The sequence below is a fragment of the Rutidosis leptorrhynchoides genome, chromosome 1 (assembly GCF_046630445.1).
Source record: "Rutidosis leptorrhynchoides isolate AG116_Rl617_1_P2 chromosome 1, CSIRO_AGI_Rlap_v1, whole genome shotgun sequence".
Taxonomy (NCBI): Eukaryota; Viridiplantae; Streptophyta; class Magnoliopsida; order Asterales; family Asteraceae; genus Rutidosis; species Rutidosis leptorrhynchoides.
Genome location: NC_092333.1, coordinates 353,846,180 through 353,866,621, shown reverse-complemented (window position 1 = coordinate 353,866,621; position 20,442 = coordinate 353,846,180). Strand labels below are relative to the sequence as shown.

The 20,442-nt window shown below is 35.4% G+C and overlaps 2 protein-coding genes and 1 non-coding gene across 5 annotated transcripts; 1 reads left to right on the top strand and 2 right to left on the bottom strand.

The window, feature by feature from the left end:
- The first annotated feature begins 5,684 nt into the window (after positions 1-5,684).
- On the top strand, positions 5,685-10,037 carry LOC139870686 (probable hexosyltransferase MUCI70). 2 transcript variants are annotated; one of them, XM_071858477.1, is made up of 9 exons: positions 5,685-5,769; positions 7,263-7,546; positions 7,630-7,840; positions 8,213-8,313; positions 8,399-8,598; positions 8,685-8,788; positions 9,003-9,190; positions 9,272-9,471; positions 9,591-10,037. In XM_071858477.1, the coding sequence occupies exons 1-9, from the start codon at positions 5,747-5,749 to the stop codon at positions 9,831-9,833; spliced, it is 1,554 nt and encodes a 517-aa protein (XP_071714578.1). In that variant the 5' UTR covers positions 5,685-5,746; the 3' UTR covers positions 9,834-10,037. The 2 variants fall into 2 exon arrangements, with proteins under 2 accessions (XP_071714578.1, XP_071714571.1); XM_071858470.1 differs by having other exon boundaries at positions 8,204-8,313.
- A 709-nt stretch (positions 10,038-10,746) lies between these two features.
- LOC139886565 (callose synthase 11-like) lies at positions 10,747-17,315 on the bottom strand. Of its 2 annotated transcripts, none has more exons than XM_071870410.1 (3): positions 17,251-17,315; positions 11,421-16,713; positions 10,747-11,048 (listed from the first exon to the last, which is right to left on the bottom strand). In XM_071870410.1, exon 2 carries the CDS (start codon positions 16,695-16,697, stop codon positions 11,430-11,432), a length of 5,268 nt encoding a protein of 1,755 aa, XP_071726511.1. In that variant the 5' UTR covers positions 16,698-16,713; positions 17,251-17,315; the 3' UTR covers positions 10,747-11,048; positions 11,421-11,429. The 2 variants fall into 2 exon arrangements, with proteins under 2 accessions (XP_071726511.1, XP_071726510.1); XM_071870409.1 differs by lacking the exon at positions 17,251-17,315 and adding an exon at positions 16,801-16,874.
- On the bottom strand, positions 13,637-13,713 carry LOC139887444 (small nucleolar RNA J33). Its single transcript, XR_011773276.1, has one exon. It is a non-coding gene; the product is annotated as a small nucleolar RNA J33 (small nucleolar RNA).
- Positions 17,316-20,442: the final 3,127 nt, after the last annotated feature.

The following is a 20,442-nucleotide window of genomic DNA, read 5'->3' as shown; positions in this document are numbered from 1 at the left end:
AGAAAAGCGTACTAACTCGAGAAATGATATTCTCAGGTGACAAAGGAAAAGGTGAAGACTCAGTGAAATAAGACTAATATGTTCTTATGTTTCCAGGTGAGTGGGACTATCTTTACATATATGGTTATATAGTGACAAGTATAATGACATATGTCATGGTTATTATTAGATTGTGTAATGAACCTGTGACCAATGAAGTGATTATATGTGACTATGTGTACACCCAGTGATAACGTCGTGGTGTTCTTCCAACGTAAGAGGTCAACCTTATCCACCTTGGTGTATTTCAGGTGATAGTGCGTTGGGTCCAAGTATTACTGATTAGTGGTATAGTTTAAATGACGAGCGTGTCACGTCAGAAGGACTATACCAGTGTTTCAAAAATAGGGACTATCCGTAAACTCTAGCCCGATTAGCTAGTAGGTAATGGCCCGTACAAGCCACTGATCCTCTTGTAATATTATGTGATTAGTGACTAGTGACTTAAGTTGTGCTTGATGCTTATAGTGATGTCTATTTAGATAGTTCTATACACTTAACGGTGCGCTAATTCCCCCATAGTGTTTTGTCCTACAGGTGATGTGTAGCATACTTTTGGTGGGTGTGGCAGAGATGACAGTGATGTTTGACACGCTTGTTAACTCTGTTATTTTGTTTAAACTATCAATACGCTTGATTTGTAATAAGTAACACCAGTGATATTATATAATCGTATATTTTGTGTAATTAATATATATGATATGTTTTATAAAGTCTTCCGCTATGAATATAAAAAAATTACGGTGTTACAAGCAGTGATAGTGATGTTGAAGGATTTGCCGAAGGAATGGTACTGCTGGCTAGGCGTTTCAAAAAGTTCAATAAAAGCAAAACCAGCAAGTCATACAAATTCAACAAAAAGCTATTCAAAGGGTCTTCTAGCAAGTTTGTTGTCGGCTCCAAGTCAGAATGTTACAACTGTAGAAAGATTGGACACTTTGCATCTGAGTGCATGTTAAGAAAATAATCTTTACAAGCTAGCTCCTTTTCTAAGGCAGACAAGTAAAAAGCTATGAAGGCTCAGCTGAAAGAAAATACCAAAGCTAAGAAGAAAGAAAAGAAGCCAGAGAAAGTTCTTGTGGTAGAACATCATGGCTGGGATGAAACCAGATGATCATCTTCATCTTCAGACAGTGAAGATGAAGAAAAGTGCACTAGTAAATCATCAAGTCAAGGGATGTGTTTAATGGCCAATGAAGTTAATCAGGATGATGAAGAAAATGGTAGCACATTTCTTTCTGATATAAGGGACACAAATCTCAAAATGGATTCTCCTAAATGAAAATATGAAATGTTGAATAAGGTAAAAATTTTGAACTTATACTGATGATGAGAAAGCACAAATGTTTGACTACCTCAGAATTGATCACTGCAGAGGCAGTAAGCGTGAAGAATTATTTAATAATGAGAATAAAACTTTAAAATAAAAACTTTAAGAAAAATATGCTGAAACACAAGCTTTAAAACAAGAAAATTAAAGTCTCAAAAACCAACACTTTGCTTTTCAAACTCTTCATGTAGAAGCGGCAGATGTAAGGAACCAGCTGACCAACTCTAAGAAAGTGACCGCCTCTTGGTGTAATTTTGCTCAGCACACTGCTAAATGTGTTAATGAGCAAGTACCAGTCTAAGTACATACATTCCTTGTTGGTGACTATGTTACTGTTGTTGCTTTGGCAAATGTAACAATTATGGACCCAGTTCTTTAAATAGATCCTGAAACTATCTTGCCAGAAACTTTTGTCAAGGTAGTTAATGGTAAAAAGAGGGATTTCTACGTGTCTCCCAACGAACTTGAGATAAAGAGGGATGTTCTCAACAAAAGATCAAAATCCAAATTAAGTAATTCCTCAAATTCTTTAAGTACTTCTGCTGCCTCGACTACTCTATCAAATACTGAAAAATTTGCCGGTTTGCTGGTCATTCGAGAACCAGAAGATATAATTGAATCTATTGGGTCTATTGAAACATCAAGTATCAGCAAATCAAAATATAAAGGCAGGGCAGTAGCAACTGATGTTGTGTCTCGAAGGAAGTCTGCTCATAAGAGCAAAATGAAAAAATCAAAGGGAAAATAGTCTGTTGAGTCTTCAATGACTCATGTATTGGCTGAAAAGCTGGACAAACTCTTGCTAGCTGTTAATAACAACCAACAAATGAGTCAGAACTCTAACCCATCTACTTCCAGACAACATAATCAACCACAACAAGGAAAAAAGGTGAAATACTTTGTGGAAACAGACATTATAGAACACATTCACGTATTCAAGAATTCATTAACAAACTTGCTTTTCCACCCGTTCCTAGACCCAGTGTGTATGTTACTGTTTCCTCCATATCAGTAACCCCTATTACTGATGCTGCTTCATCTAACAAGCCAGTAGCCAGGATGATGAAATCATCAAAGATGAATCTTCCAAAACCCATCTTTGGATGGATTAAAAAAAATAACTGATTTATTTGTTATTTTGTAGGGCATTCAAAACAAGAAAATATTGTATCTTGATAGCGGTTGTTCGAGATATGACCGGATGTAAGTTCTTGCTGATGGACTATCAAGAGAAAGATGGTCCAGTGGTTACTTATTGAGACAATTCTAGAGGGTATACAAAGGGTTTTAGAATATTAACAAATGGGAATATCACTTTCACCAATGTGGCACATGTCGTTGGGCATAAACACAATCTAGTCGGCATAAGCTAAGTGACAGATAAAAGAAAGATTATCCAATTCAGAAGAAAATTAGGCACTATCTTTGACAAGACGACGTCTCACATCAAGGTTATTCACGGTACACCGGACCGGAGATTTAAATACAAAACCCCTTTAATCTCTTCCTTTTGTTAAGAAGTATGGACCGAATCCAAAGGATCATTTCTATGATTGCTCACTAACATTCTTGCGAGAGGTTCGGGTTCGAATCTTGTGGTGGTCACAGAAGGGTTCGAAACATTCAGAGTGTAAATCTGATGGACTACATGCAACAGAGTATTGAGGTTGAATTACTCGTTATTCCAGTTATCCTGAATAGAAAAAATACTTAGAGCTTATATTATCTCAATCAGATCTGCTAGATTTATTTCCTACGTAATAAACCATGGACGTAGTATTTTGAAAACCTCAAATTCTTTTATCAAAAAGGCATGATAAGTGAAACCAATCAAGTATGACTACTTGATTCAGCCCAAATTCAGCTTTATTCCTTTTCATCCGGTTCACACCAGGTTTTTCTTAAAAAAGGGTTTAAGCTACTAAATAGCTATTTAATTTCACTTTCATTAAAATGTAGGCTATATACCAAGAAAAATACTATTATAGGCTATAAACTTTAAAAACAAGATGATGAAGTAACCGCGCTTTGCGGCGGTGAAAGTCTTTGCAATACTGATTTGGAGTGATTTACGGAGGTGTATTATTTTATTACATACGTTATATTAAAAATATATATTTGTACAAAACATCATCAATCATACTGGTAAAAAATATTTATTAGTATTTGTTATGTGTGGTGTACTAAAACCACACTCATTATATGTTGATTACAATATTAATTAGTTTTTTAGAAGTCCTATATAATAATTTAAATAAGTTTAAGTGTTACATTATGACTATTAAAGTAGTTCTTGTGAACAAATAAAGATAAAAAAATATATTGTGTATAAATAAAAGAAGATAAAGATACATGTTGTTAGATAACACCATTAATAAAAAAAAAACTAATAAAAAAAAGTGGCACCTCGTTGCGAATGAGTGTTGGTAAGCTCATATATTTTAACGACAATGATTAAAGATCGTTTAGCAAATCTTCTTTTTCTATCCCTAACCTTTACTCAACTCTCGGCTAGCATAAGTTATTCTAAAAAGTACCAAACGGATTTTATAAAAATGGAAAACAAAAAAGAGTATCTAAAGAAGAGTAATAAATTTGGTTTATACAAAAAGAGAACATAAAGAAGTTGAATCTTTGTGTTACTTTATAATAATGACTTCAATGTAGAAATTGGTACACGTAAAAAAAAAAGGTGAGTGAACAGTGTTTGGACGAATAAGAGTGGGGAGATCACTCTTGTTAATAGCTTTTATAGTAATATATGTGTTAATTTAAATTAACTTAACTTGCTAACCTGATAAATAAGGTTTTGTTATACATGCTAACGTTGTTAAAAATACACGGTTGGTCCCTAAAGTTTCTTATTATTATATCATCAGTCCTCTTTATCATCTTCGTAATCTTAAACCATAACAAAAACAAAGACAAAAAAGGTGTTCTTGAAGAATGTAACAACAAAACAAAAAAAAAAAAAAAAAAAAAAAAAAACAATTAAAACCTTCCTTTATCTTCATCATGTTATAGCTATTTTTAGGCATCAATCTCTTCATGAAAAATTTTCTTAATCATACGTTCAATGCTAGTTATAAACACAGCCCAAAGCATCACAAAAACTTCGAATTTTATCAAGAACACGTTGTTGACTTTTTTTGACTATTCAAAGAACACTAGACTGAGCCAAATTTGCTGTTGTAAATGCGATTTAATGATGAACGAGGCTTCGATTTAGGTTGTTGAACACGAATCTGAGATTGTTTTCAGATTAAATCCTCAAATTCGTAAACGCCAAAATTTTTTAGGTTAAGATGATGAGAAACGATGATGAAGAAGTGAAGATGCTTGGTAGCTGATTCGATTTAACGTACTCTTTAACATCTGTTAACTTTAGGGACTGCACATGCAAAATGAACGAACCACGGAGACTATAAGTGTAATGTTTTCAATCTAAAAAAAATGACATATAATCAGTTTAACTGGTCTAGCAGGTAACCAGTCACAATTTATTTAAATTAACATATTTTTTCAAAGTACATAGTCTAAATAATATTTTTCTGAATATATAGTCTAAATTGGAAAAAAAAAAGAATAAAAGTATATAGTTATTTATTAGCTTTAACCTTAAAAAATTGCAAATCTCCTAAATCACGTGCTGAAATTAAAAACGTCATTGAAGACTTTTATTATGTCGGATTGAATTTACAATTTTTGTCAGACTTTTATTACTCTAGTAACTTTATTTTTTTATTAAAATAAAAGGAAAGGAAAAAAAAAAAAAAAAAAAAATATTACGGAGTAAAAAATCAAAGTCTGAAAACATAATTTTGTTCGCATTGTTCTTCCATCTATCATCTTCATTTCTCCATAATCTTAAAATGAAACCCATTACAGATTTCCAGAAATAACATGAAATCATAAACACCCACATGAAAAACAACAACCATTTTCGATCAAGTTTCAACTTTTATGATTAGATAATACAAATCTTGGTGACAAAAATTGAAATTGAGGGAAAATGAAAAATGGGTCTTCAATGGATGCACAATCATCATCATCAAGTGTTGGTAGTTTAGGTTCATTGGCTGTACGGTCATCGAGTAATGGCAGTTTACAACAAAATCAAATTCAAAATGTAAGGGGAGTCAATTTACCACCACAACAACAACAACAATTGTTAATCTCACCACCATCAGTAAAGAAATCATCATCAAAAGTGTTCAGTAATAAAGATAAGTATTATTATTACTATTATTATAATAATAATAGTAATAGTAATAGTAATAGTAATAATAATTACATTTGGAATTGGATCTTTAAATGTGTACCTAAAAAGAAGATTGGATTGCTGCTGTTGTCACTTGTTTCATTTGCTGCTATGTTATGGATTCTTTACATTGCCAAAGGTTTGTTTTTCATGTTCAGTTTCCCCTAAATTATTATGTGTTATTAGTTCTTAATTAGAATTAGATAGGAGTTGTAATGCAATGTATTTGAATGTTGTAATTTGGCATTACTATTACTATTCTGTTTGTTCAAACCAAGGTTGCAAAAGACGTGAGACGGGGTCGAGACGGTTGGGTCCTAAAAAGGTCTAGACGTTCGTGACGGGGTTGAGACAGGGGTCGAAACGGACGTTGACCAAAGTTGACTTTTAAATTTTTAAGTATTTAAATGTATATATGTGTACTTATTATAAAGCCAAAAACTTTAATTGACTAATTCTTCCCCTAATCGCTATCACCGTTAATTTAATACAGAAAATTCAAACTATAATACGACAAATTTGACCGATTTTACCGACTTTCTGGCTTTTTCGAATTTTGACAGACTTTAAATGATTTTTTTCAATTTTGACTCGAATTTTGACCGTTCACTGTCATATTAGACGGTTTTCTTCGAGGCGGGACGGACTAGTCACCAAACCGTCGCAACGGGCGTCGCAACGGCTCGAGACGGGGTGTTTTACAACAGTGGTTCAAACTCATTAGAACCATAATTCGTATTTTAGTGGTTTGGATAAAACTGCTTATGAATCCTTGTTAGTAACAACTATTAGGTTTGAGTGACAGAATGGTTTTATTTGGATCCTTTTTAATTGTTTAGGGTCAAAATTAATTAGTTTATTAGTTGGCTGAATTGGCTAGTTATTTTAGAGTGTGTTTGTTTACCTCTTAATGGAATGATTCAACAGCTATTCAGACCTTTGAATTATTCAGATTAGGAATCATTCAGCGCTTAACCATTCTGATTTTATAAGCCCCAATCAACATTTTTGGAAAACACATCGAAACATTCCTTTATATTTGTGTGTCCTTGTTCCTAACTCGTATATTTGGTGGATCTTAAATCATTTTCTTTTAATTATGCCTCAATGTGACTGTCTCATACTCTTCCTTGAGTTCAATTTTAGTATTCTTAATCTTGTTGCACATTTTTGGTATAATAGACTTTGATTTGCCTGTTTCATAATATTTTAGCATCAACATTTTTGGGATTATTTTAGCATCAACGAGTTAAGTGCCTGTTTTGTAATTTTTTCACTCTAACATATTGATTTCTGATATTCTACCGTATTCTGTTTTGTTATACAGATGTATGTATTTGACTTTGATGTGGGATTGAGATGAAAATATTGTTTTTAATATCAATATTGAAAGCATTGGTTTTAAATAATGCTAAGTACTAATGATGACAACTTGTAATGCTTAATGCAATTTATTTGCTTGTAACTTAAGTTAGCTACCTGAACTCTGCTGTCAATAACCTCTTTTTTCATGTTTACGGCATTTTTTCACTAAAGATGGAGTAATCGTATGAGCGATTGACAAATTTAAGTTGTTGTTGTATTGAGAAATATGGTCTTAATATAATTTTTCATTTTCTTATCAATTATTAGTTCGTCTTTGGGCGTTTTTGAAGGTGAAATGAACCAGAAGGCCACTTTGTCAGTATCATTTCCCGGCTTTTCACCAATCATCGATGAAAATAGACCTCGGGAGTTAGATACCAGGTTAAATAACAATCAAATGAAAATCACCGTTAATCATAACAATAACCAGGTTGAACCCCACCTTCCACCGCCCGTTTATTTCACGGGATACACACTTCCTCCCGGGAATCCATGTGCGACTTTCACATTGCCACCTCCGCCAGCCGACAAGAAAAGAACGGGCCCTCGTCGTAAGCTCAAATTGCCACCATTTTATTTTTTCATTTTTGAGAAAATTATGTTTTGTTTAAGTCGTATAGTTTTCATGTTTCAGCATGTCCAGTGTGTTATCTACCTGTGAAAGATGCTATTTCTTTAATGCCGAAATGGCCATCCTATTCTCCTGTGTTGCATAATCTAACGTACATCCATGACGAAAGTTTAATCAAAAGTGAATTTGGAGGGTCCGATTTTGGTGGATATCCTACTTTAAAGCAAAGATTTGAATCTTATGATATCAAAGAGTCGATGACCGTACATTGTGGGTATGTCATTCTTAGATTTATAACTTACAAGCAATGTTGCAGAACTCAGAATTACTCATCTAGTACTTCGTTTTCGCAACTCGGGAAGTACTTAGTCAAACTCGGTCAAAACTCAGGATTACTCGGAGAATCGGTCAAAACTCTGAAAATTAATCAAAACTGGTCAAAAATCAGTCAAAATCGGTCAAAGTCAAACTTGGTCAACATCCGAGTACTCCTCGAGTTGCCGAGTACTCCCTATTAAGTCCCAACTGAGTACTCCCCAAGTAGCGATTTTATACAACCTTGCTTATAAGTCTTCTAATGGAATATTGTTTTATGTGCACCATTTCTATCGTCGCTAATAATAATTTCTAATAAAAGATTTGTTAGAGGAGATAGGCCTGGACACAAATCTGGATATGATATTAGCGATTCGGATCTTTTTCAAATGGACCAATGTCGTGGAGTGGTGGTTGCGTCTGCAATTTTTGGTATAACACTATATTCGTCTTATATACATGAACGCATGCGTATAATTCTAAGTTAATGGTGTTTCTAATGATATAAGTTGTCTAGGAGCTTATGATTTGGTACAACAACCAACGAACATTAGCGAAACTTCAAAGCAAAATGTCTGCTTTTTCATGTTTATTGATGAAGAAACCGAAAAGTTTATGAAGAATTCGAGTTATTTGGATGATAGCAAAAAGATAGGCTTGTGGAGAATTGTTGTTATCTATAACCCTCCATACACTGATCCAAGGCGCACTGGAAAGGTAATATACTAATTTCTTGATTGCTTTTTTTGTTTGTTTTAATTATTTTAAAAAAAATCTTGTTAAAATTGTTACGTTTATGGCAGATTCCGAAACTTCTATCACATAGGCTTTTCCCGAATGCTCGGTACTCTATATGGTTGGACGGGAAACTTAAGCTTGTGGTCGACCCTTATCAAATCCTTGAAAGGTATAATTAATTTCTAGCGGGACGCTATAAGCATGTATTTATCTCTCGTATCATTTTTTAAATATTAGTCTTATATATATATTTTTTTTTTTTTGAAAGTCAAGGCCCCAAATTGAGGTTGGTGGGGATTGAACCTGGGTCTCCTTTGATATTAGTCTTATATTTAAAGTACCATGAGTAATGATAAATATGTGTTGGTTCTAATCACTTTCAGGTTTTTATGGAGGGAGAATGCCAGTTTTGCAATATCTAGGCACTATAAGCGCTTTGACGTGTTTCAAGAAGCCGAAGCTAATAAGGTGGCTGAGAAGTACGATAACGCTTCCATTGACTTTCAAATTGACTTTTATAAGAAAGAGGGTTTGACCCCGTATTCTGTAGCGAAGCTTCCTATTAGAAGTGGTAGGCCATTATTTATAAGATTTATACATTTTTTTACTTTATTTTTCGATAGAAATGAGTAACGTGGGTGAATTATGATAGATGTTCCGGAAGGATGTGTGGTGATAAGAGAGCACATACCGATCTCGAATTTGTTTACGTGCCTTTGGTTCAATGAAGTTGACCGATTTACTTCAAGAGATCAGATTAGTTTTTCAACAGTTCGCGACAAGATCAGGTCAAAAACGAACTGGACTGTCAACATGTTTTGGGATTGCGAAAGACGTAACTTTGTACTTCAGGTATCAATTTTGTTCCTCTTAATTCTTAGATATGCAGGTTGACCTTAAAAGTCAAACAAATTCGTGCCTATGTATTTAACTATTCCTTTATGCTGATTTTTTTTTTTTTGCCTTGATAGGGATACCATCGAGATGTTCTGGAGCATTGGGCCCCACCACCACCACTTCGACCAGGTCCACCTGTCATTTTCAATTCTCGGTCATCCGTTTCTGATGATAAACCATTAAATGTTTCGACAGAGTTGAATGTAAGTAATCGAAAAAAGATACCATCAAAAAACCGTCGAAGAGACAAAAGGTCTGGTTTTAGGGGGCACAGAAAAGTTGCTGCAGGCACAAGAAACGCCATAAATCGAAGTTGAAACGAAATATAAGCAAAAGAAAACATTTTTAATCTTGTTGTTTAGGGAATTCAATTTTGGGGTAGGAAAATGTGTGTAAAGATGTGTGGATCCATTGTTACACGTAGTTTAGATTTACTACTGGTTAACCATTTTTGTTGTAAATACAAATTTTGACAACAAAATTTCCTTCCATTTTGTTGCAAAAGAGATCTCAACTGTATGTTAAGACATGCGTGTAAAAAAGTTAAAAAGGTAAAACTGTAATTGATATTTCAAAAGTTTAACATACAAGAGGTAAAACTGTAATTGATATTACAAAAGTTAAAAGGTAAATAGCCTATAATTTATAATTTATATTTTCCTGCAGAATAAAAGTTATAATGATTTTGAGCACAAATTTTTTTTTTATTTTTTTATTTTTTTTATTTTTTTTTTTTTGTTTTTGTAAAACAAAACTGAAAAATCGTTTGGTTCTGTTAATTGTAGCTTTATGTGATAAACTTACTCTGTGACTCTATTCGTACACTTTTATATTTATATAAAATAAAAATAAATATATATGGGTCGACTCGAATCAAATCATGTTGGTTGTTCTCACTTTAGCTCATATTACATCATTAATACTAAACTTTGAAGCCATTTGAATGGTCACCAGAAAACAACTTATTTGTTCATCAAGAAACAGCGACTCAATCCATAAAACAATTCGTGTATATCCGATATAAATGTCTTATTAATATCTGCGTTGCCAAAGAGGGTTTCGAGATGACATTTTGCATCAAAAGGAACCGGTCAGTATTCGAGTAAACTTAGTTGTAAGAGAAACATTTTAGGCATACCTGCTTCGCACTCGTAGAATATCTGTGTATATACACTTGCATACGTACACATTCATTATTTTCAATTCATAAGAGAAATGATGATTCGACAAGAAGTTGAAAAAGGCGGGAAGTAGATACAAAAAATTGTCGAATCGACAAAGAACAATGATTGACATGACATGATTGATTATGTACATAGATTGAATTGCAGATATCTAACACCACTTCTAATACAATTGGATTAGGTCAAAAAAAATAGGATCAAATGTCTAACAACAAGAGATAACTATATCTAGATAACCTCTCCACCACCTGAATTTCTTCTTCATACACAAAACTGCCTTCTGAAACCCCAACTGCTACCAAACAGGCAGCATTCGAGGACATAAAGGCCTTTGCAAGCACCCAAAACCTGAAAGATAATTTAAAAGAACAACGAGTTTAGTGCAATTCAAAGGCTTTTACTGTTAAGTAGACGGTTTGGTTCAACAAAACCTCTGTATCACTGAGTTACATAAAAGACATGATCTAGTAATATACTTGGGAAAACTTTACACTCTTCGACACGTTTAGCTAATACTTCATCCAGTTGACATGAAAGAAAAAAAACACCCAAATTGACCCATTCATTAAGTTTACCTTTCAGCTTTCAGCTAATACTTCATCAAGTTGACATGAAAATGCAAATAAAACAAAACCCAAATTGACCCAGTCATGAGCTAACGGGTCAAAAGTTGCCATATAGAGTTGGTTAATTATAAGATGTTAGGAAGAGAATAATTACCTCAAAATATTAAGACTCCGTGTTGATATTCTTCCCGGTGAGAAGCCTTGAAATTTGAAGCCCACGACTAAACGCTTCGTTAAACAAAATCCTGGTTTGCATCGATTGAAACCCAGGCATCCATGATAAAAACGCAAGAGGAGTCAAAACACACATCCCAATCAACATATCATAAAGCCGAGCCAACGACACAACCGTATCCCAAACAATCGAATTCTCAAGAAACGGCCTTAAAACCTGAGCAATCGATATAATCCCCCATCCAGTTGGAATAAACGCCAAAACACTCGAGAACAAATCCAAAACCGTCAACTTTGTTAACTCCAATAACAACACCGTCAACAGAACAATCAAAAACGTCACTAAAAGCTGCACGATCCGGTACTTAATGTGTTCTTTTGCACCAAATTTATCTTGAGCGTACGCTATAACAATGTAAACCGACACAAAAACGCTCATGAAAACCCACGAGATCAAGTACACGACGATACTTGTACTCCCGTTTGCTATTTTGAGATGATAAACGACCCCGTATTGAAAAAAGAAGAAACGTAGATCGAGTATTATTTCTAGTAACTTCCCCCATAATCCCGTTGTGCGTAAATGATCCTGTTCCTCGTACCACCATGTTTCCCAGCTGACATCAGCCTTCGCTAACGAACCTCCACCGTTAAAAATCCATCTAACGAACTCGTTAAAATCGTACACGGTTTTTAACCAATCGAAACCCGAGGGGTTGAACACAAACGGGCCCATAATCCACGACACAACGAGAAACCAACTCGATACGTTCAAGATAATGTAAACAAAATTGCTTATAGCTAACGGGGTGTTTGATGCGTACACCGTCAATATCACACCGAGCTCGATTCCCTTAACGAAATGACTTCGAGCATATAACCGATAATTTTCGGCAAAACTCTTGTGTTCGACAACAAACCCACGTCCCGTGGCTCGGTACTTGGCCCCACCATGAAGAATCGTTCTACCAAAGTAATGACTACGTGTTCCCATTGAAAAAGTGAAAAATATCGACGCGAGTTGTAACTGCATCGTTAAGTAATCCCAAACAGCGGATAAAAACCCGTGTTCTAACGAGTTCTCGACAATCATAGGTAGGGCCGTAAAAACCCCGATTTGGACCACAAATTGTTGGTTCAAAATCGCGCCAAACGCTTTGTTGTATCTACTGTTGTCCATGGCCGCACCTTCGACCCCGCTCAAAGCGAGATAAAGCCGGCCCCACAAAAACGTGTACAACATTACAACCATTACCATCGTGTTATAATAGAACCCGATCGTCGAATAAAAAAACGACAACATACGGAAAAAATCGAGCCGGTGACCTAACCGGTACACGTCCCGACTCAAAACCTGCTCGCCGTTTCCCGAGGCCACTTTCGCTTCAAACATTGAAATCTGATTCAACCCGACATCGCGACCTTTGCCGACCTGAATATACTCGTGATGGGTCACGTTACCGCCCCGTAACGTACAATTAAAACCCGCGAATATGTCTTCACTTATGTTGATTACTTTCGATGCTTTACTAATTCCGCCTCGGGTCAAGAACCAAAACCGGTCAAACACGTCGGGATGACCGTAGTGCATTCGGACTTTCAAAGGGTTTGCGAGAACACGTTGACCGAGTGTCACGAAACTCATTTCTTGAGTTGACATAAACCACGCTAAAGATGAAACGGACCCCGTAAAGATGTTTTCACGAACCCCGAGAATGGTTGGCTTACGGATCCCGTGATTGAGTTTAAATTCCTCCAAAAGGTTTCGCATTTTTAACGCCTCCTCGAATGAGTTGTCCTGATTCATATCAATCGTTTGTAAAGCGTCGCCACGTGTAAAAATAATAGCGTGATTCTGGTTTTCGGGCTTTCCTTCACCGAGTTTCATGGGGCCCGGTAACTTAATCCGATAAATCTCTTCTTCTTGCTGTAATTGACTGTTAAATTTCACGAGAACCGAGTAATACTCAACCTCGCCCCGGCCCAAATGAACCTCGTCAACATAAGCGACCCGAAGTGCCTCATTATTTTTCATCAAATTTGCGATATCTTCCGCTTGCGATTCGCCTTTTTGTTTCTGCGACCCGTATTGTTGGCACGCAACGACGTACGTGAACTTCATCATAACCGCACCGTATTCGTTCACGGCTCCCGTTTGGTGTAAACTTCTCGAACCACCAAACGCCATCGACCCTTGCTTAATATCCATTTCCGAAGCCGAATCGAGATACGCGAGAACTTTTAGGGCTCGATAATAGTACATCATCCCACGAACCGTACGTGCCAATGTTTGACCTCGATACGATGCCCACGCACGTAGCTCGCGAGATTTCGAATTGAAAATTTCCTCCTCAGTTTTCACCCCGTCTGCACGCATTCGCTCCATAAAATTATCCCACTCGTCTTCGTATATTTTCTGTAAATAAAACAACGTCGAGATACCATCATCATTCGGTTTTCGTAACCCTTCTTTCTTGTACAAAACATCCTCATCATAATACGGTGTCAAAACGCTAAACGCCAACATTTTCTCAACTTGTGGGGCCCGCGGGATGTTCATAAACAAAGAGTTGCTAAAAAACGCAATACGTCTCCGGGCCTCAAGGTTTTTCGGGACATTACGCATCGCGTCACGAGAACTCAAAATCGTGAGTAACCGCCGTAACTGTCGGTAAAAAAAAGCGTCGTCAGGTTTCGGAAACTGAACTTTGTTCACGAAAAGCAAACCCTCTTCGGTTGTAGCCCGGTTTTGCGGGGCTAAACCTTCTTGCATCAATTGAGCCGTGGGCTTCTTACATTTCGGGAGCTCTTTAACCGTAATCTCGTAAAGACTCTGCAACGCATCGACTAATTTGTTCACGTTTTGATCTTTTGACATCAGAATATTAATCAACTTGATTAACCGATCGTGAATTCGAGGTAAAACTTGACATTTGTAAAATTCTGTAAATTTACCAAGACTGATATAATGATCGATTTCCATGAACAATCGAGTAACGATCCCGTGTTCTTCGGTTCTCGTTTGAATGATACTAAGTAGCAAAAACCGAATGCTACAATAGGCTTCGATTACTGCACATCGTCTGTACTCACTGTTACAAATCCTGAACCAGACCCACCGGTCAGGTGCACCCGCGAGCTCGCTCGCTTGGTTCAAACCGAGAAGAAGCTCGTTGCATAAAAGAACACACGGCCATCGAACCACCATTATATTCCAACAATTTGGAGGTAACTCCAGTAACTCGACCTCTCGATCGCTAATCAAATCTTCTTCCCGCATTGTAAAAATAATCTCGTTCCAAATTAACGCAAATCGCCTCGCGTCAACTTGACTGGATTCAAGTTTCGTAAAGGGTTGACCAAGCCCGTATCGGAGTTTGACCCGATGAATCGCGTTACGAAGCTTCTGAACAAGGTTATCCTTTGCAACCAACGTTTGATCCTCGGGGATTAAGTTAAACTGTAACGCGCTCGAGAAGAACTGAAACCGTAATCTTAACTGCTCGATGTTACGAATCTCACCCAAATGTGAAAACAACCCGATAATCGATCCAACAAATGCCGAAAAAACCGTGTACCATAACTGAATATCGACTAGATACATCAACACAATCGGAACCCACACAAGTAAAACCGCCATCCGATTCGTGTTCCTGAAGAACTCGTGCCAATTATAATCGATCTTTTTTAGTTTCAACAAAGCTTTCGTGGGTGCTACGAGCGGTTTAATTTGTAGAAAATAACTAAACGAAAATTTCGATAGCAATATAATGATCCAAAAGATTGTATACTTCACATTATTAACTAATCCTTCTCGTAAACCCCGGCCTACATATAGTCGAGAGTGAAACCACCATGTTAACACGTCGAAAACTATAAAGTTAGATTTTTCAATAAAGTTTCTAACCCACGGTAGCGCAAAAAGGATCGTTGCGAGCACTTCGGGTATTATATAAACCAAACCCGCTTTCAAGAACACGATGATCTTATCGTTTGCAGCATCCGACCATTGGCGATCAGAATTTTTCTGGATCCAAATCTGAATGTAAAAGATAATAAACACGATAGCCCAAGTTAACGATACTAAGCTTTTCATAATCATTCGAAAGAGCAACAATTTCGAGTCTCGAGTAACCAAACTATATTGGGTCCCGGCATCGAGTATAGATTGAACGAATCGAAGACCGGCCCACGTTATGAAAACGGTAAGCAATTCAACTTGTACATCGCGGATACTTAAAACGTCCCATGGATATAAAGGTTCTCGCCAAGCGACAATCATCGAAGCTTGAAAGAACAAGATTAACAAAACCCATAACCGATCGAAGTTTCTAAAAACATTCCAAAACGTTCGTTGTTCAACAAAACCCGTTTTGCCGACCCGATTAACAACTTTCGGGTCATCTATGAAGAAATTGCTTGATAGATCCAACGGCCATTTCAGTTTCTTGAAACATTTTCGACTCCAGAAAAACTCATTTATATCATCATAATTTCTCCAAGCTGAATGCGGTGCAGTTCCGTTTCGACTTCTTGCAACTTCGGTTTTAATCGTTTTGTAAATTGGTGTGATAATCTTGTTTAAAAACGCGTTTTCACCCGTTATTGAAGGGATAAACGCACGACCCGTGTTCACATCAGAATCACCCGAAAGAACCTGGTTTAACTCCATAGTCATATGATGATAGATATAACATATACATTCGGGCGTAAACCTAAGATTACCCGCTTCACCCCAAATTAACAAATACATCGCTACGTACAGCAGTTCACGGCGGTGGGTGTCGGGATTTTGGCGGAAATGAGAGAGTCGGATTTGCGATTTCCGGCAGAGGTACGAGCACCATGACTCGTAGTTTTTGAGAAGCTTACGGCGGAACTGGTTGAGGACTTTCGGGTCGAGGTTGTCGGCGATGGCGGGTGGTGGGGTCAGCCTCATTTGGGCGTTTGCTAAGTGGAGAACAAGGTGCTCTCGTTGGTTTCGAACGTTGTCGTGTTGAAACCCGAAAAACGCACCGAGCCAATCCATAAGGTCCATACCGTCTCGCCATTCGCGAAACGGTGGACGACGGAGGTCACCGACGGCTCGTAAAGCGGCCGCGGCGGCTCGTACTTCTGGGTACCGGAGAGATGGGTGGTCGGAAAGCAAACTGTGGATGGGGATTATGTTGTACGGCTCTTCTAACCTTCCTGCATTTGGTGGCGCGTGGGCATTCTCACGGCCGCGCGTGGGTACTGGTCTTTGCCTCAAATTCATCTCATTTGAATTATATCTGAAACACCCAAATAATTACTTATTTAAAAGGCAAATATATACAGATACAGTGTATGTATATACCAGTAAATGTAATGGAACGAACCTTTTTACAATTTGGGGTTTGAACTTTTCTATTTAGGTCACAAACCCAAAAAAAAAAAAAAGTAGATTTTACCTGAAATAAATATACAGATAGATTCATTCAGAATTAAAACAAGCATGTACTAAAAAATAAGCTACAGTCTAAAATATCAAATTAAGCCAAAAGATTAAACCTTTTGAAAATTCATTACATATATATACAAGTATACACCCAAAAACAACTAAAAAGAAAAATTAAGGAAAGTATAAATATAAAGAGTACTAAATCAACAAAAAGATCAAACCTTTACAATCTGGGGATTAAATTGGCCATTAATTAAGGCAACTGAATCATCATACGCCCACAAACACACATTATACCCAAAAGCACACAAATACACCAGATAGATAGATAGATACAGAATCTTATAAGTATATACCTAGCAAAGTAAAAGAGACTAAACTAAAGTACCTTTATGATTTTTAGCGATTGAACTTCTGTTATTTTTTTTGTAACTTAGAGGTTGGTTAGGTTTTGATGGGTGTGTTTGAGTATGTGTAAGTTATGGAAGTAATCGCACGTGAGGAGCGCGTGAGGGGATGAAAGTTGTAGTGTTGGATAGAGAATAAAGAGATAAGAGAAATAATAAATTGTGGGGTCACACAAAAAGTGAGTGCTTTCCTGAATCTATGAAAGAAGTGAGTAAAAGACAAAAGGTGTAACAGATGTGTCACGTGCATTGCATAATCGCGTATCCATATCGGAAAGTTGTGCCGTTGTCGGATTGTATGGGTTTTTAAATTTTGAAATTATTTATCTAAATTCTTTACAATTAGAAATGATATACTTTAATCATCATGCGATATCCATAATCCACATGTTAAATTGCAACAACTGTCGGTATCCCTCCATCCACAGTCCCATTCAACTTCAACCACGAAATGGATACCGCTACACCGTCGCTCTTAGTTGATCTCAGAGTCGGTGGGTCACCGTCACTTCCCTAACGGTAGTTTCAATTAATTTTTTTATTTTTTTTAAAATTATCCTATTTACTTATTGTTTAACGTCATATTTTCTTTCACTAAGACTTTGAATCAATAACACCGAACGACACTCTATTTTAATCAATTTCAAAGTTCATTTTCGACCTTGAAATAGACACAAAAAAATGAACACTGACAGCTCGTGCTCTAGGAGTAATTGATGTTGCCTATTTTAAACGTGTTTTTATATATATTTTATAGATTTTATAGATTGTATAGATAATATATGAGCTATTATGTTTACATTTACATATATATCAATCGAGTCAACAACAAGCGTTGATTTATTAGCGACTTGACTGTCATTTAAAACCTAAATTGAACTTCAGACAGTTTTAAAACTCATAGAAATTTGATTCTACCATTTTCATGACGTCTCATACTTTTTTTAACCTACTTATTGGTCGGAGGTCTACTCTTGGGGTGTTTTAGTCTGTGTGGAGAAATGACTTGTCTTTATTCTGCGATACGGGAAGGATTGTCTACATTTTACCTCTCCATACCCAACTTTTGTGGAATTGAGTTTTGTTGTTGTTGACATCTATATCAAAAAAAAAAAAAAAAAAAAAAAAAAAAAAAAAAAAACTTGAGTTAATCTAGAGTCACATATACCCCCAACTGCTATTTGTTACCTGTAGTATTTATTTATTTATTTTGTGTTTAAATCAATTATAAGAATTTTCGATACTTAATAAATTATATCATAATTGATTTCATATAAATTTAGTGGTTTGATGACTTTTTAAAGATAAATGGAGAATCAAGTAAAAAAGACAATAAGGATTTGATGCATAGAAGCTGACATTAAAAGGTCAAATTTTGGATGCAGACTCAAAGAGCCGCTTTCACCAGAAAGCGCCTCTTGGTACCTAATGAAAAAATCAAATGAGACAGATCAAAGTGTTGCCTTAGAGAAGAAAGAGCCGCTTGTATGGATGAAGCGCCGCTTTGGAAGGAGGCTCCGCTTGAAAATAGTGTTGATTCGCTTTCTATTCAAAGCGCACTTGACATATGAAAGTGTCAGAGAAAGAGCAGCTTTGTGTTGGTTATAAATGCCCAAGACTAAACTTATGTTTACACTACTAACACATGTGAACCTATAGGGTCACACACATATAGAGCAACTATATACCAATCAAGTATTTAAATGTGATTTAAATATAATCAACCATAATATGTATGATGACATTATTATTTAGATGAAATAATTATGTAAAATGAAGTAACAATATATATATACACATATTACATATGCACATCTAGTAATGTTGCAAGTAATATTGAAATGTGTTTGTTATAAAAGTCGGAAAAAGTGTCTGCCAATTTCATATGAATCCAAATGAGCATGATAAACGTACAGTAAATTCTAGTATTATAAATACCCATGAGATGTAAACATTCGATACACTTCTTACTTGAATATATTTCATATACTCACTTCTTTCATCTTTAATATCTATTAGCAGTCTGTAGTCCAGAATCAAGCCTAAAAGGTAGTCATAAACACCTAAATTATAACACGTTATCAGCACGAAGTGCTCCGTATAATCAAGGTTTATCTAAGCAAGCACAAGTCACTAATCAAGGTAAGAAATTCTTTAACGATATCTTCTATTATTTATTAGTAAGGTAAATATTATTATCATCATAAGTTATATATGGTCGGTTATACCGCCTGAATTATATTTCTGTAATCTAACTTTTATTAACTTCACTAACATTTATATTTATGTTATTTAAGTTATATATGGTCGGTTATACCTGAATTATATTTCTGTAATCTAACTTTTATTAACTTCACTAACATTTATATTTATGTTATTTAAGTTATATATGGGCGGTTATACCGCCTGAATTATATTTATGTAATCTAACTTTTATTAACTTCACTAACATTTATATTTATGTTATTTAAGTTATATATGGTCGGTTATACCGCCTGAATTATATTTCGGTAATCTAACTCTTATTAACTTCACTAACATTTATATTTATGTTATCTAACATTTATGATTACTTATGCAATTAATCATTATTTATTTCATGCATACTAATGTTTATTCTTAAAATTTATTATTTATGCATTATATGTTTATTCTCTTAATCTTCGTATTTATACTAAACGTATTTATACTAAATGTATTTATAGTAATCGTATTTGTACTAATAAAATTCTTTTATTAAAATTATTATTAATACAACGAGTACATAACAGTCGTTAACGTCAACTAATGACGTTACAACGGTCATATATACATAACGGTTGTTAACGTCAACTGGCAACGTTACAACGACTATATTTTTCAAATATAAAACAAACATCTCCGTTTTCACATTTTCACAAATCAATCTTCATTTTCTCATATTACCACTCTCAAAAAGTTTTTTGTAAAGATGATTCACACAAGGATGATTTTTCCTATTGTATTGGTCATACTAACTATCATCATTGTTGCTAATATACCACCAGGTGAACCTATATTATATCATGCTCTTGTGGTTTTATCATTTGTAATCATGCCGTTATTCTGTTGTTTGCTACTTATGAATTTAAAATGATTCTAATTTCATTTTATTATTTGTCTATGAATAGAAGTTGATTATGATTATGATTTAT